The sequence below is a fragment of the Apium graveolens genome, chromosome 2 (genome assembly GCF_009905375.1).
Source record: "Apium graveolens cultivar Ventura chromosome 2, ASM990537v1, whole genome shotgun sequence".
NCBI lineage: Eukaryota > Viridiplantae > Streptophyta > Magnoliopsida > Apiales > Apiaceae > Apium > Apium graveolens.
In genome coordinates this window covers 7,051,168-7,068,434 of record NC_133648.1, presented here as the reverse complement: position 1 = coordinate 7,068,434, position 17,267 = coordinate 7,051,168, and the positions used below count along the sequence as shown (strand labels likewise).

The 17,267-nt window shown below is 32.9% G+C and overlaps 2 protein-coding genes across 3 annotated transcripts; one reads left to right on the top strand and one right to left on the bottom strand.

The window, feature by feature from the left end:
- The first annotated feature begins 9,198 nt into the window (after positions 1 to 9,198).
- On the top strand, positions 9,199 to 13,347 carry LOC141706840 (uncharacterized). The gene is made up of 4 exons (XM_074509696.1): positions 9,199 to 9,749; positions 10,657 to 10,852; positions 11,798 to 11,929; positions 12,887 to 13,347. The coding sequence occupies exons 1-4, from the start codon at positions 9,448 to 9,450 to the stop codon at positions 13,010 to 13,012; spliced, it is 756 nt and encodes a 251-aa protein (XP_074365797.1). The 5' UTR covers positions 9,199 to 9,447; the 3' UTR covers positions 13,013 to 13,347.
- A 950-nt stretch (positions 13,348 to 14,297) lies between these two features.
- Positions 14,298 to 17,043, bottom strand: LOC141706839 (thioredoxin-like 4, chloroplastic). Of its 2 annotated transcripts, none has more exons than XM_074509694.1 (4): positions 16,901 to 17,043; positions 15,364 to 15,865; positions 14,764 to 14,817; positions 14,298 to 14,574 (listed from the first exon to the last, which is right to left on the bottom strand). In XM_074509694.1, exons 2-4 carry the CDS (start codon positions 15,832 to 15,834, stop codon positions 14,452 to 14,454), a joined length of 648 nt encoding a protein of 215 aa, XP_074365795.1. In that variant the 5' UTR covers positions 15,835 to 15,865; positions 16,901 to 17,043; the 3' UTR covers positions 14,298 to 14,451. The 2 variants fall into 2 exon arrangements, with proteins under 2 accessions (XP_074365795.1, XP_074365796.1); XM_074509695.1 differs by lacking the exon at positions 16,901 to 17,043 and adding an exon at positions 16,216 to 16,838.
- Between the last annotated feature and the right edge of the window lie 224 nt (positions 17,044 to 17,267).

Below are 17,267 nucleotides of genomic sequence, written 5' to 3'. Positions count from 1 at the left end.
AAATTCAAAAGATTGACAAGAAAAAGTTTTTCCAACCTACCTTTGACAGGATTGCTTATATTGAGAAGACTCAAGAGACTCAACAAGCTCAGATTGATGATATTCTGAAAAATCAAGCTTCTCAGCAATCACAACTTAATGAAATCCAAGCCTCAGTGGAATTACTTGTCTCTCTTCTACTACCCGCTGATGCCAAAAAGGAGGAGAAAGTAATTAAGTCCAAATACAAGACTGATAAGACACTGAAAGGGAAGGATGATGAAAAGGATGATCAAGGAAACTCGGGAATGGGTAGAGGTCATAGTCAAGGTAGAGGTTTCTCATCAAGAAAAGCTGAAATCACAAGTCACAGGACAAGTTCTGATACTGGGAAAAGAATTAGTTCTGCTACTGGTAAAAGGATAAGTTCTGATGAACTTTTAGATCTTGATGAAGAAATGTCAAGACAGTTATTTCTTCAAGAAAATCCACGAATGGACTTGGAGAGTTTAATGGAAGAAGAAGCCAGACTTAAATCAGAGAAAGTCACATCTAAATCTGAAGCTTCTGGTAAAAAGATACTTCCAAAACTCAAAGGCATTGTGATAAAAGAAAGGACAAATACTGAAGCAATATTGGCTAAATCACAACCGCAGATAGATCCAAGATCCAAGGGTAAAGAAAAGGTTGGTGAACCTATCAAGGTTTATGTGCCTCCTGAGAATGAAGAAATCACTGATGAAAAGGATGATCTTGCTCTGACTTCAAGAAAAGTTCTTAAAACAACCTCTGACATGGCTCAAGTTGTTCAGAGTCAAGAGACAGTAAGTTCTGATATTTCGAAGAAGCAAGTAACCTCTGACATAGCTCAAGTTAACTTGATATCAGAAGATAGATCAAAGAAACTCCTACCAGGATTCACTAAAGCAAAACAGACTCAACCTTTGAAGACTACTGCAAGTGGTTTTGAAGCAAGAGTAGTTACTGGAAAGGAAGCAAGAGATAAAACTGGATTGGGAAGTGCTGATGAAAGGAGAATACAGAACACTACCAATGATCCAACTTCCTTGAGTGAACCAGGTATTGGAGCAACTCCTGAGAGATTGAATCAACTGGAATCTGTACAAATGGTTTACCATACCTACTTGAAAGAATACATCTTGTTGTACTTCATGACAGATGGCAGGGTTTATCATATAAGGCAAAATGCCATTCCATTGAAGTATTTTGAAGAATTGGAGCATGTACTATTCTTACTTCAAGTGGATGACAGATTGACAGGAAGTGCTGCAAACTACTTGAAGGATCAGATTCAGAGACAGAAAAGGCTTTATTCTATTAAGTCTGACAGCATAATATGTTCCAAAGTACAGAGATCACAAGGGTGATATAGTTGAAATGAAGCCCAATAATGCTAAGATTATAACTACCTTTATGGGTTACAGGGCTGTGGAATTCAATCTTGAGTCTGATAAGGCATATTTGATCAGACTGGATCAGGATATAAGAAAAGCAAAGATTAATGATCTCAGGGCTGTAATCTTTAAATTTGGTGAAGATACTGCAGAGCTTAAAGATGTTAAAAGGAGGATGATTGATGAACTTAGATATGCTGAGAAATGTTTGTTAAAGAACTATCTCAGAACAACTCCTGACATCAGAGAGAACAGAAGATAAAGCCAAGTCAAGATCTACAACTGATTAAATTCTGATATTAGTACAGACTTAAGCTGTTATCAGAAGTTAAAGATTGGTAAAGCTTTAAGGACTGTAAGTTGTAGTTATCTTGTCTAATTCTCATGCATTTGTACTTAATGTTTTTGACATCATCAAATATCTATTAAACTTAAACTTGTATATTATGCTAATTTATAAGTTGGGGGAGATTGTTAGATATATTTGATAATGTCATGGCTAATATGATTTATGTTTAGTTTTCAGATCTTACTTAAACAGGATAAATCAGTACTTACTGGAAGTCAGGACTTAAGGATATCAGTACTTATATTATCAGGAGATAATCATCAGAAGATGGATATCAGAACTTAAGTGATGAAGGACGTTCAGATAAGGACAGTAGCTGATTAAAGGAAAGAAGATCGAGATAAACATAAGAAGAGATATGCATGAAGAAGGAATTCTATGAAGAATAGAATACTTGGAAGAAAAGATATCTGATTGATATATTTTAGAAAGCGGAATTATATTCCATATCAATTAGCGATTATCTTGTAACTGTGTAGTATATAAACACAGACATAGGGTTTACACTAAAAGTGTTATCATATTCGAGAAGATTATTCAATATAACCCTAGCAGCTCTCGTGATATTTGTTCATCACTGAGAGGTAACAGTTCCATACTGTAACAGAGTTTATTGTTTCAATAAAGTTTGTTTTCTGTTACTTAAGTTATTAGAGTTCGATTTGATTGTACTTTACACTGTATTCACCCCCTCTACAGTGTGTGTGACATAACAAACCCATCGAGACAGGTTTTGTTAGAAAATAAAATATGTTGCCCTTCATCATTTATTTGAATTTTACGAAAAATGTCACTCGAAACAGCTTATACTCAATGATTGTTTAGGCTGTTGAGTGATGACATTGTGCAATATTTATAGTTTTTCCTTTTCAGGATTTGATAATTCCGGTCACAATAGATATTTTGGGTATATGTGATATTTGAGTTAAAGATGTGTCGATGCCAATTGTAATTTGTATATGTCCAATATTTAAAGGTGTAAGGTAATTGAAACTTTTTATAGTTGGAATCGGCAATGTCTCCGTCTAACTTCAGTGATCTCGTTTTAAAGTGTCGGTACAAGGTTATTATATTCATGGCAACGACATTTAGATTACAATATAGGTATGCCAAATGATTTTTATAATATGTTAGAGTGTTGGTCGTATTGATATAGGTTTATTTTACTAGTATAGGGATTAATATAGTGTTATTTTAATCATTGTCAAACTTTTATTCGTGATTAATTTTAACCTTTTTTCATATACTAATTTAATTATAATATTTATTTATTTTCAACTCCGAACTTTTTATCTGATATGAAAGGATAAACTACATCGAAATCAACTTGGTTCATAACTTCTGTTGGTGAGCAGACATCTTGGAAGTTTGGATGATCAACAGATTTTGTGACGACTCATGTCGAATATCATGTATATCAAGTCCATAGAATAAACCATATTTCTCCACGTTAATAAGTTTGATATATATTAGTTATTGAATTGATCTTATAAAAAATATCAAACACATTTAATTTATTAATATAAAACATTCCGTCTTATTGATCATATGTCTTCGTCAAACTCATAATTCAAAATTGACTAAACTTACGTAGTTAATCGGTTCACATAGCCAAATGACGAATATTTTTTTAAAAAAAGTGGGTCAAATTTTGAATTCAAATTAAGATGAAGCATTTCAAGTTTTTTTTATAAAAACAATTGGGTCAAATTATGATTTTGAATTCATTTGTAATACACTAACTCTTTATATTCATAAATAAATAAATAAATATATGTATATATGATTCTATTTTCAGTATATTTTTTTAAAAAAATATAGGGATTTGTAGATTTTAATTTATATAAAAAAAGGTTTAAAACATATTTTTAAACATAGAAATTATAAATAAGTTATGTGATGATTTGTTAATGTATTATATTTGAACTTATATTTAAATTCAATTTATTAAAATTAGCTCCACAAATAATCCAATATTTATGTTTAAAATAAAATAAAATGTCTCAGTATTAAACAACACTCACATATTATATATATGGTGAAAAACACAAGTGATAATTTGACGTAGTGGTTTAAAGATATATTGGTGAATGAGCATACTCAAGTTCGATTCTCATTAACAATTTTTTTTAAAGGCTTATTAACCTTTTGGCCCTTGAAGTATATTTGTTTGTACCCATAAAACCCTGAACTTTGTGAGCGTATCTATTGAATCCCAAGGTATGTATTTTCATACCTTTTTAGCCCCTAACCCGATATAATCATAAAAATGTTATATATCGGATGGGCAAAACTGTCTTTTCACATAAAGTTTGTAACGTTTCAGGTTTTATATACTCTTTGAACCCTAAACATTATTTGACATACAGAATTTGGAATATTCAGAGCTTAGATTGGTAATCACCGATGATTAAAAACTCTCAATGGTGGATTGATGGATCATTCAATGGTGGGTAGTGCTGAGAGCTCTGGCGGTACTTCTCTTACCCTTATATTGTGTTTTAATGACCCATATTGTAGATTGTGATCTATTTTTTGATGTGTGTACATGTAAATTTGAATGTTTAAGCTTTAAACTGTCATTATTAATGTATCGATTAATGTTTAAGCTTGAATTTTGATTACCCATTTTTTTATGTGTTTGTTTAACATGGGATGCATATATTGATTTGTTTGTGGGGTCTAACATTTTATTTCTATATTGAAGGTGAGGATGTTATTAGTATGTCTTTGTTTCATGAGGGAAGTTAAAGAGATTGTCCATGACTGAATTTTTAGGGGATAAAGTGACTGTGTATCATTTCTGAAACCTCAATGAATTTATTTTGGATAATCTTAGAGGGTGGACTAAGGCATTGGGTTATGGTCGATTTAGTTCTCTGTATTATAGGTTGCCTTAAAGAGACTTGGACGTTGGGTTAATGTTAATACAAACTCAACGTGATGTGATAAGTATGAGATCATATGCCTTAGACAATGATAACAAAATAGATGTTTATGTTGACCATTCCAATGAGGATGAATTAGTAGGATTTGAAGATGAAAATGTATTTGGGGGGGAGTGAAGGAGATGCTAGCAATGATGTAGAAGATTGGAGTGATGAAATTGATGACTACGACTTTGTGGATAATGATTACTCAATGACAGATGATGATATTCTGTTTACTAACAATATTGATGAAGAAGTGGAATGGGTAGGTAGACTTAGGCAGGGACTTGGCCTAAGTAATAAAATAGTGGTAGAGAGGGAATCTAAAAGTGAGTATGAAAGTGATGATCTACAAAGCTTGGTAGGCAATGACAGTGATAAAGATAATCAAACTCAGAAAAGGAGAAAAGCTTTTCTAATGTACAAAGAGACAAATGATCCTAAATGGAGAGTTGGAGTGGTGTTCAAAAATCACACAGAAGCCAGAGAGTCAATTATGAAGCAATCTGTTAGTGAGGGCAGGATGATCAAGTTTATGAAAAGTGATCGAACTAGGGTAAGGGTTGTGTGCAAACCACCATGTCCTTGGAAACTAGTTGCATCACTAAACTTTGACGAAAGCATGCAAATAAAAAAAGTGGGACCAGATACATTTTTTAATTGTTGCAATGTATTTTTTTAATATTAAATATATATATGTAAGGCATATGTCATAGCCTATTTGTATATTCGAGGATTTAACTCAACTTAAATAAGAATGTAATAAGTAAATAGTGGATCTACCGTCATAGAGATCTCACAGAGTAACATCTGTCAAAGGATTCAGAAACAAGGTTCATCTATAGACTTGAGGAATTAATTCACTGGAAGAAGTTCAAGAAATTGATCATGCCTCAGTGATATAAATCAAGATTGTGGATTTAATCAAGTGACAAAGATCTCGTCAGGGTATCAATTAATTACAAGGATTTAATCTGAAGAAAATCAAGTTGTCAAAGTCAAGATATGAAAAAACGTCACGGAAGTTAGTCACTCATGAACCAGACAGTACATCGAGTGTCAACATTGAAGTGGTGGAATTGATTCATAATTTTCAGTGATTTTTAGAAGATATTCAGAAGAATGGTTGCTGCTCAAGGTTAGTATTAATTCTCTATTAATTAATTAAGTCATATAATTTAATTAAGAAAATAAATTATATCTGCAAAGATTAATTTATTGATTAATTGAATTAATTGATTAATTAATTCAGAATTAATATTAAGGATTTTCAAAATTTAAATTGAATTAAAATTCATTTAAATTCAGCAAGACAATCTTTTGTACTAATATGACAATCGGTATGACAATCAATAGTCATACCGAAAGTCATGCCAGTTCATTTGATAGTCTTGCCGAAAGTTCTACTGGAAGAGGATTGTCTTGCTAGTTCAATCAGATTGTCTTGCTAGTACAAACAATAGTCATACCGAAAGTCTCTCCAGTTCAACAGATTGTCTTGCTAGTACAATTGGATTGTCTCACCGATTGTCACTCCAGTTCATTCAAATCTGTTGATTGATTTAAAAAGAAGAGAAGCAGCAGAAGGCATTCAATCATCCAACACACAGAACTCGAGAACAAAAAGAAAAAGAAGCAGACACAATATTTCATCTTCTCTGCTACTTCAAGATTAAATTTCTAGCTTGTAAAGTTAAATCTAAACCACTAGAAATATTTATCTTGTTCTTGTGTAACAATCTAGCGGATCAAAATCCCTAGAACTTAATCTCAAATCGCGTTTAGCATTTGATTCTAATTATTACAAAAATAGAAAAAGTTCATGTCGAATTTATTCTAAATTTGTGATAATTAATTTGAGATTAATTCCTTGTAATCGATACAGTTGTTGTAACACCTTTCAAGTTTAATAATATTTTTATTTAACTTGAATTTTGTTTCACATTTTTTATTCCGCATTTATTCGATTATTCGGTACTGTTTGTATTCAACCCCCCTTCTACAAACACATTGGGACCTAACAATATAGTATAATACTCTATCTTCTGTGTTTATTAGTGTATTCAATTTTCCTGCCTTTGTTGCTTGTGCAGACCATATATATGCCAGAGAGCAAGTTGGGTTTTCCCAAATAAATTCTAGTTATTTAGCTAAAAAATACCTCTTGATGAGAAAAACGAGATGCTCTTGGGTTTTCCTGATGAAGGGCCACCAATGACACAACCAAACCAAACTATAGATGATGAGGATGATGCACCTATAGTTGCTGCTCCAAGAAGGATCAAAAAATTGAAAGTCAGAAAGTTGGGATCAACAACTACTATTGACTCCCCTATCATGGTTGATGCTAAGAAAATTCAGCAAATGAAAGAAAAGTGGAAGGATAGAAAAGCAAAAGTAATGGATGATATTGTTAAGAAGTTAACATAGAAAGGTAAGGGGATAATGCCTAAGAGTAAGAAGGAGGCCACCGGGAAGAAGTTTAAAAAAATGCAAGATAGAATTGATGAAGGGAGGCAATCTGTTGAAAGGGTGAACATTGGAGGAAATAATCTAAAAAATGACCCCACCTATTGTTGCTAGAGATTTGGGAGGTTCAAAATTTACAACCTTTGTTGAAGAACCAAGAAGGAGTAATAGGTTGTACATAAAAAAAACCTTTAAGAGGTTCAAAAACACAAAAGATATCCTAGTTTGTCTTGATGAGGAAAAAGAATCAGCTGCAGAGGGTCCATCTACAAAAGTGAAGACACTAGTTCAACATAACTCATACACTGGTCCAATGAAATTTGGGAAACAGGTACCACTAGTGAAGCAGTACAAAACCATTGTTGGAAAAATAAAACTCAAATTTGCACCTTTCTTATCTCATGATAGAAGTGTAATCACACCTGTTGCTCTAGTAGAAGCACTACAAAAGATGAAGAATGATAAAAAAAGTTGCAGACCCTTTTAACAAATAAGGAAAAGAATGATCCATGAGGAACCAATATTATTGAAAGACTTTTAATGTTGTGTCTTTCCGCACTTTATTTTGCAGTTCAGACTTTATTTTACACTATTTTCTATCTGTGAACAACCAATATGTGTTATTTTGCTTTTAAACTTGTGAAATTATGTAGTAATAGAAGTACTTTATTTTGAAATTGTTTTCATTTCATTCAATGTTGCTTATCATTACATAGATGCGAAACTGTAGTACATAGTCATACATGGTACTCATCATTTCACTACCACAAAGGTTCACTTAGGTAATTCATATCCCTTGGGCACCGAATCCATTTCTTTGTTCAGCACTACAAACACCTGCACCAATAATATCATGACTACGTAATACAAAATGGGGCTTCTTTTCTTCCCTTTCCTTTTAGCAACAACCTCATGCTTGCCCAAATCATCCTCTAACTTATCTATTTTTCTTAGCAGCCCACGAATAATCATTCTTGACATTTGGCACATATGATGGTCAAATCATATATTAAAGTTACATGAATTCCTCCGAATCTCCTGCAAATCCATAAACACACTTATGATAATCCATAACCCAGAAATACAAGAAATTGACATTTACATAGATGTTTACCATGAAACGGAAACAATCCCAGAATCGTCTTCCCGGATTTGCATTCGTCCAAGAAGTTCTTAGCAGTGCTACTCTTCCACACCAACAATTAGGTTCCATTTTCTTCACTCTTCTAATAAGACATCACCTAAGAGCAAGTCCAATGCAATGATATAAGTGGTGCCATTTCCATAATTTAAAACCAAATGCTAAAAATTTCAATTCCAAAGGAGTTTTATCCTTGGATGCAAATATGCATATATGCATCCTTGGTTCCAAATTTGAAACCAAGGATGCATTTATGCATCCATACCACATAATCAAATAACTATAAATGACATGCATATTGGTAAATTTTAATTAAGATATAGGAGGGAAAGACAAAAATGAGTTAATTTTGAAATTATTTGGTTTCAAAATGCAACTAATACTAATATTGGAGTTAAAATTCTATTATAACACCAAAAAAAACTTTTGATGCCAAATTATAGTAATGACTATAGTCATTTTGTATCTAGTATTGGACTTCTCTAATGAACACATATATATATAAATATATAACCACAAGGGTTATGAGGTATGAGGTTTGTCGGGAAAGTTTTCTTTGTTTTGGAGGGAATTCCAATAGAAAAGGACAATTTTGCCCGGCCAATATATAACATTATTATGATAGTATCGGGTTAGGGACTTAAAATGTATGAAATACATATCTGGGGTCAATGGCTATACTCACATAGTTCATGAGTTTATGAGTATATATACATATATTTCAGGGACCAAAAAGTTAATAAACATTTTTCAAAATAATAATAAACACATGAACAAATATGTCATTTCACGAAAATAAAATATCTCACTAGTATTATAGTCATTTTAACCCTATTATATATAGAAGAAATATCCGTACCCGAACACAACCCAACCCGAAAATAACAGATGAGATTTGAATTTTACGAAACAATTCCATTCGTTACCGTCGCTTCTAAATATTTCATTAACCCATCAATTCCAAAAAACAAGTGTGCATAGCTGAGGTTCCGAACACTTTGACCGGAGCCGTTATACACCTCATAACTCTACACCCTTTGCTAATCTCTCTCTCTCTCTATCTCTCTCTGCTTGTAAAATCTAAAGTTTCATACTTTTTCAATTCCAATTAGGTCAAGAACCATCTCACATCTTCCCCTAATCACACACAATTCTGTGTCATTCATGTCGGCATCAAGAACAATAAAAAGCTTACTTTTGACCAAAAATAGTCTCAAAAACCTTATTAAATGCAATAGAAACAATTGGGGTTTATCAAATTTTGTTCAAGTTGAAGGGCTTAGTAGCATTGCTTGTGTTCACAATTTTTTATTAGGTAATCAGACTAGTTTTGGTGCAAAAAAGAGGCATTTGTGTCTAAGTGAGTGTGATTATGGTGGTATTCAAAAAAGGGGTTTGCTCGGTTGTGGCGATGGGGCGGAGGGTAATGTTCTTGCTAAGGTTTATGAGGAGAGGCGCGTTTTAGGGTCAGTTTTTTCGGGTTTTATGGTTTTTTAGTTTTGTAATTTTTGTTGCTTTAGTGTAATTTTAGTTTCGTGTTGTGATTTAGCGTTTTTATGAAGTGGCATTTGAAATTATTTGTTGGACTTATGGTTACTTAAGTGTATTGCGTTTACTATCTTTGTATGTTATTTTAGTACATTTTAGGCTTTGATTGATATCTATTGTCTGTCATTTTGTATGTAATGCTATAGGATCCGTGTTTATCGAGTTGAGGTTAAGTAGGTGTACTTTGTTTCCTAGCCTGGTATGAATGTTTGGTTTAGTTAGTTGGGCTTACCTGAATTGTGTGGGAATTTTGCATTTAGCTTTTTGAACAAACAAATTTCTAAATTATGTCATTGATTTAGTTTTGACTATATAATAAAGTTAATGTTGTCGGAGAAAATAAGGACAGTCTTTTCCCCCATATGTGGTAGCTAGCTGTAGTTTTGGTAGTAGGCTAACCTTGAGTTTACTAAATTTAGCCCTCTTTTTGAAGATAAAAGCGTATAAAATTTAGGATGTAATTGAGTTTATTATTTTTTACTTAGGAATATGATGCTAAAACTCTATTCAGTTTACAGACAAAATATATCATATTCCCCTGCTTGGAAATTTATGAAGGATCTTAGTAATGAGAGCAGACCTATGCAAAAATGAATGTGCAAATTGTAGTTGAGATGAACGAATATGAAAAAGTTTATTTAGAGTAACTGGAGAAATGACAATAACATAAAAAAAATCAACTTAAAACCCATCAACTCTTATTTGCAAACTGTACGACGGAAGAAATAAGATGGTTTCTTGGCCATATGAAATTTATACATATAGGATTGACAATTGCCAGTTACATATTTTTATACGGCTCTCTGTTTTTGTTTAAATTGTCAGGTACTCTCCAGAGCAGTTATATTCAGTTGTTGCTGCAGTTGACTTGTATTCAGATTTTGTTCCTTGGTGTCAGAAATCTGATATTGTTCAATCCTTTCCTGATGGATCATTTGATGCTGAGCTGGAGATCGGTTTTAAATTTCTTGTTGAAAGGTATATGTCACATGTGGAATTGAGTAAACCAAAATATGTGAAGGTGAGAACAAATTTCATTGTTTTATTGTTTGTTTTATGAGTTAAAAGTTCAATGATATAATGTTCATTAGTGTATCAATCAACTCTGTCTGCCCGCTAATAAGAGCTAAAGGCTTGTCATGTATGAAATTGCATCCATTAAAATGAGAGAAATATCCCTAGGCAAGTGTACAACACGGAGTAACAGATAGGGCAGCTTAGGTCCTAGACTTTCTCTAGGTTGGTGGCTGGTTTAGAAACACATGGTGAAGGATCTGCAGTTCTCACTGAGAATTGAGCCCATGTCACGTTGGTTCTCTTTGATGTTGCCATCAGGAGGATCCCCTTTTTGTTTGAAAGAAAAGGAACCTGGTGAGACAGAACTAATAAGTGGTTTCTACATCTGATGTAGGCCTGCTGTTCACTTTTGAAGAATCAAAGAAGCAATTCTTTTACTTTGGTCATTGATCCCATGTCATAAGTTAGAAGACAAGTAGGTAGCGTGGAAAGTTATTTTGATGACACCATAAAAAAAGAGTTATTTGGAAAACCACTTTATATGCAAGGAAATATGTAATACTGGTCTGCTGGGTTCCTTTCACATTGTTGTGATGGCCACTTACTATGTGAGCCAGAGAGAATTTTATGTAAATAAGAACTTACTTGCAAAAACGCCAACTTCGTCATTGTATGTTAATATTATATCCAGGGCATAGAATCATGTCCCAATTTTACCCTATTGTAATAGACCATGCAACAATCCTAACATTTTTGTTAAAAATATTATGCACATAAACCCCCACACCCACACATATCGATGAGTTAATATCCACATCTTGATGTTTTGTATTGCGTTCCTTGCAATTTGCATGAATATTTACACTGAGTTTTTTGGACCGAGTAACATCATTGTATTTGCTTATTGAAGGTGTTCATGTATCACTCATCACCTGTGTTTTGTTTGCAGACTACTGTGTCAGAAAGTGGCCTTTTCGATCACTTGATTAATGTTTGGGAATTTAATGAGGGTCCACTACCAGGAACTTGCAGCCTTTATTTCATGGTAGATTTTAAATTTCAGTCACCATTCTATCGACAGGTATGTTCTCTAACCCAAAAAGTGCTCTCGTTCTTGATTTTTGACACTTGAATAATATAATTTATTAGAACACTAGAGTAATTTGATTGATGTTTATATTATTTTGTTGTGTACTACTCTTTTTTCACCATGGGGATTGTGGGAGTAGTGCAGTCTCACAGGATGTAAAATAGTATCTGATAAAATCATAAAAGTGCAACTAAATAACTAAAAGAAGAAACATTGGCAGGTCTACTGACACTAGATATGGCAAAGGAAGTTTTGTGTGTGTGTGTTTCTTTTCAGATTAATATGTTGTTTATGGGTGAATGGATGGCGTGGAGGAAATGTATACTAAACATTAATGCATGATATCTCCATTCGTACATTTATTCTACAGATTAATCTAGAGTGCAATCTAGTCAGACTACAAATGAAATTTCATTTATCGGTCTCAAATTCATACTATACCTTGTAACATAAATTCTGAACACCGTCATATTTTTTTCTTTTTCTACCTCTAATATTCACTTCTTTTTTTTTTCAATTCGTGACCCCTGCTTTGCATTCTATGTGAGAACATAACATAAGAGACCAGAATTTGGTAAAAGAGTGTTTTGGACATTAGTTTGCAAAGAAAATAGATTTTGCTCTGCTGGAACATTCTAGTGAAGGCATTGGATTATCTGTTATGAATTAAGAATTATCATAGTTCTCTGATAAAATTACGATTTTTATATAAACCAGAATTCAGAGGCATGCTAGTTATAAAAAAGATACAGAGGCCAGGGCCTAAATCTGATGCACTGTTGTAACTCATAGGCATTTCAAATATGTATGAGAGTCTAACTACTAGTTACACATTTTGCGTCTTGTTGGTCATTTTCTGTCATTCATGTGGAGAATAATGATCTGTAATTTATACTGGTACAGAGTACTTTTAAGGTAACCTAACTAATTTATTTATATCGTTTATAGATGGCAACAATGTTTTTTAAGGAGGTTGTATCTCGACTGGTTGGTTCATTCAATGACCGCTGCTGTACGATTTACGGGCCAGGGGTCCCAGTTCATGAATATCATATGACGAGCAAAGGAGGTTAACGACAAATTCTAATTAGAAAATGCCTAAGTAAAGTTATTTCCTGTCCTACGGCTGCGGCTGAAACACAATTTATATTTTTCATGGCGCTAGTCTTATATCTGGGTCGTTAAAAATTTGGGTTGACACTCTTTGCTCCCAACTCATTTATATGTGAACCTTATAAGCACTTAATGACAATTCCTGTTTTTCAATGCACTTCAGAGTGCTTTTAGTTTTTCACATTGTCAGTAAGCAAGAATGGTAAAAGCTCCTCGAGAAGTGCTGTCAGCGGGGTACGAAGTATGGCAACACAACGTTGGCAACTGGATTGTATGGGCCTAATTCAAACCTAAGCTATGATCTCAGCCTTAAGTTCCTTTAAATGATAAACTTGTATTTTTTATTTCGGATATTAGATTAATCTTTCTTATTTAGTACTTAAGAATATGATTGATATTGGCTAGAATCTAAAATTTTAAATGGCCAAATGTTCTTAAGATACATATTAACATATCATGGGACAGTCCCTTGTAGTCTTGTCAAATAAAAAAGATAGTATCACTCTGTTCTTCTATTTGTTTAGGTTAATTTCTGAGCATACTGATTTTTATGTTTGAGGAAAAAATATGCACATGTAAAAATTTTATTAACAAAAGGGTAGAAGAATAGCTTCTTATTGCTAGTAAAAAACAATATTATGAAAAAAATGATAATGTTTAGGTACTCAATAAACCATAACCAAAGATGGTTTTCGGAAGGAATATTGTTCTGGCTAAGAACAATGACCCTGTCTGGGAGTTAGTTCTTTTGCACAAATTTAGCTTTTTGAATCAGAGGTTTGACAAAAATTACCACTAATATTAGTGTTTCCTTTTTAAAATAGTTTTTTGTCTTAAAAAACTAATTTTGAAAAATCTCCTCCAACGAGCTTTTTCAAATATATAATATAAAAATTTAATTGAAACGGCTATTTACTGAACAATTTTATTCGAAATAACTAAATTCAATCGCTCATTTAATCGGGGCTAATATTTCCCTGTTATATAATATATTCAACAAACAAGCTATTTTAGTTGGGAAACATTGCAGTTAGTAATTTAGAAATTACTAACATTGCAGTCAGTAATTTAGAAATTACTTTCCTTTGAAATTGAAACATTACAGTGATATTACTCATTTTCTTCTACTGAACCTTTAGGTTAAAAATGTAGAGGTATTGGGTTAACTAATGTGATTAATGAAGCTCATCTTAAGATCATTCTTTGCATTACATAAGCTTCATACCAACACACATAGAAGACAATATAAAGAACAGTTATCTCTTATTCATATATATTACCATAGAAACAACACACAAGATATACATTTACCAATCCACAACTCAAATTCTACAACGATAAACCTCGAAAAAATCTGGTATAATTAAAAATTTAGCATGAGAATGAGAATTTAAGCTGGGTTATAAATCTTGAGTAGCAGGAGCAGTGTATTTAGTTATGGCTGCAATAATTCTTTCTTTGTCTCTTGTTGGAAAAGCTTCTAACAGAATTCCATCTTTGTAAAAATGAAAGAGGGGAACCGCCTGCAGTGAAAATGGTGATTGTGAAGCAAACATTCTTCAGTGAAAATGAAAAGACATTGAAATTCGAGTAGGTAATTTCAATGTGATCAGTTCAGGACAGTAGGTCATTTACAACTATCTTTAAAGGAACATGCTAGTGAGAGGGAGCTTGATGCAAACTGTTTAATCATCAAATTATAAAGCATTCACCTTGATTCGCAGCCGTTCAGCAACCTCAGATTGTTCATCATACTCATCAATTACCTGTAATTGTTACCGCAATTATGTTAGAACCAGAACACATACAAGAGAGAAAGAAAAGAACATAAACCATATGATTCCCATCTAAAAAGCACCTATGCTTAGCATTACCAAAACAAATGGCTCGCTTTCTTGCACTACTTTCAAATTACACAGTGACTACTTTCAACTCATCATTGTTAGGACAAGAATGCACATAAGAGAACAGAAACAAAGTAGACTCTGCGATTCCCTTTGAAAAGCACCTTATGCTTACACTCCCAATAGAAACCAAAATAAATTATTTACTTTCTGATACAACTTCATGATTTTCTGTCGGTGTCTACTTACAGATTAAGAACGATAGAAGTAGATTGCAAATGATTTAGCAGGTTGTACAATTTCATTTTAATTATTAACATTAGGGTATAGAAAGTTGTAAGCCGTTTAGTTCCTATTCACGGATATGGCATGCTATATTTTAATTTACCTAGACAGGCCTGCAAATTTATATAACAAATAAGAGAAACCTCAAGGTTAAAATTCGTTGTTAACTAAAGCATTACTCACATTGTGCTTTAAGAATATTACTCCATTTTCCTCAACCCCAGATCCCTTGCATAACTTTGTAAACCCCTGCTCGATATATTTGCAGCTACCACATGCAGTGCGGTAAAAATCTACAACCACCAAAGATTTGGTTTCCTTGGCCTTCTCTAGTATTTTAAGGAATTCACTGTCATTCTTAAATTCTCTGACACAATTAACAGGGCATAGCTCATCATCTTCGTCTGATAGCTCTTCTGGATTCCCACCAATCATGCATTGGACTGCAGGTTGGTGGAAGTGGTTTATTTTTATCAACTGCAGGCTAGCAGGCCGAGTAATAGATGGACCTCTGGCCTTTATATTGGTAGACTCTGCAACATTTCGCTCTAAAATTGGTTTGTGGGTTGTGGATAGAAGTCCAGAATGAGAACTTCCCACATCCTTCCACAAACTGCTAGTGACCTTCTGAGATAGAATACCCAGCTTGTGCATGACAGCGTGAATCGACTTTAACAATTGTAGTCTGTAATATGCTCAGCATGTTAAGTATATTGATTTTATTTAAGAAAAATACATTAACTAACACTTCTTGTTAATAGAAACTTACATAATTATGTACCATTCTTAGCAAGCGATAAATAACTAGAAAGTAGTGAGAACTCTACAGATTAGCGCAATTACAAACAGGAACACACGTATCATGATTCATGACTAAGCTACAGCTGTTAATATTTTCCCTCAGTGTCACAAGAAAGATATTAAAAATAAAAGTTCGGTTGTGAATTGTGATACTTGATAACAGAAAGTACGCATCCCTGACAAAGGACCGGAAGAATGAGCCTGCAAACCATTATACATGCAAGAAAAGCTTACCTATTTCGTTACTCATGCTGTCCATTGATTTTGAACCCTTTTTATCTGCTAAATCCATGGAAATAATACAATTTTACTTCTTCTTGCCAACAGGTACTAGACTGATCCAGAGGTAAGGAAGGATGTATCCTTCAATCTAGTTATTAAACTTACTAAATACTCCACAATGTTAAAAAGTTCACGAATATTTTCTTTTCTGGCTGGATTACCTAATGTCTTTTAATGACTGAAGTGAATATATACATGTCAACCCTCCTACAAAGTTCTTGTTTAGTTGGTAACTTAAGATTTTGTTATAAGTGAAAACTTGCCTTGTGACCCTTACTAACGAAATGGAATGGATGATGTTCAACTAGATTGCTTATTCAATTCGAACACAAAAGTTGAAATCATACCGACATACATTGCTCAAGGAGATAAATGATCAGTCATAATAAGTAAAGGTCTGAAAACTAAAACTCAAAAAGCATCAGAACAGGTAAGGCATGCCTATACAAGTATACAACACAACCCATAAATAACTGTGAATATACTTTCATGACAATTTTCAAGAAATCGAGATATATCAGTTTTAATCTCGGCGAGAAGAGATAAATTCTTAACCACTTGAGCTATCTCATCACGCTCAAAATATATCAGTTTGTTCAACTTAAAAATGTAATATGAAAAATGTGATGATTCATACCTTTCTTCACTGCCATGGGAACAGCTAGCGCCACACAAGTGGAGGGGATGAGGTTTCAGACAAGAAATATGATTGGCTCTTTCACTTATCCAAGTAAGATGTTACACTTTGCATTATTTTTATGGATGATATTGCAGTGAACATTTCTGTAACTAGTTTTCAGTTCTGTTCTAAAGTATAAGTCATTTTTTCTTATTAAAATAAATTAAGTGTTAAATATATTAAATTATTCTGAATATGTTAAGTTTTGAGATTAAATTTGGTAATTTTTAAATGATTGCTAAATAAATAATTTTTGATTGATGGACCATATTTTCATTTTTGTGTTCCAAAAGTATTTGTCACATTTTCTTATTAAAATAAATTA

Coding starts and splice junctions, on each gene's coding strand:
- LOC141706840 (XM_074509696.1), top strand. CDS start 9,448: ATGTCGGCATCAAGAACAATAAAAAGCTTACTTTTGACCAAAAATAGT. Junction 10,853..11,797: donor GTAAACCAAAATATGTGAAG/GTGAGAACAAAT, acceptor TTTTGTTTGCAG/ACTACTGTGTCAGAAAGTGG. Junction 11,930..12,886: donor AGTCACCATTCTATCGACAG/GTATGTTCTCTA, acceptor TATCGTTTATAG/ATGGCAACAATGTTTTTTAA.
- LOC141706839 (XM_074509694.1), bottom strand. CDS start 15,834: ATGCACAAGCTGGGTATTCTATCTCAGAAGGTCACTAGCAGTTTGTGG. Junction 14,818..15,363: donor TAATATTCTTAAAGCACAAT/GTGAGTAATGCT, acceptor TAACAATTACAG/GTAATTGATGAGTATGATGA. Junction 14,575..14,763: donor CTGAACGGCTGCGAATCAAG/GTGAATGCTTTA, acceptor TTTTCACTGCAG/GCGGTTCCCCTCTTTCATTT.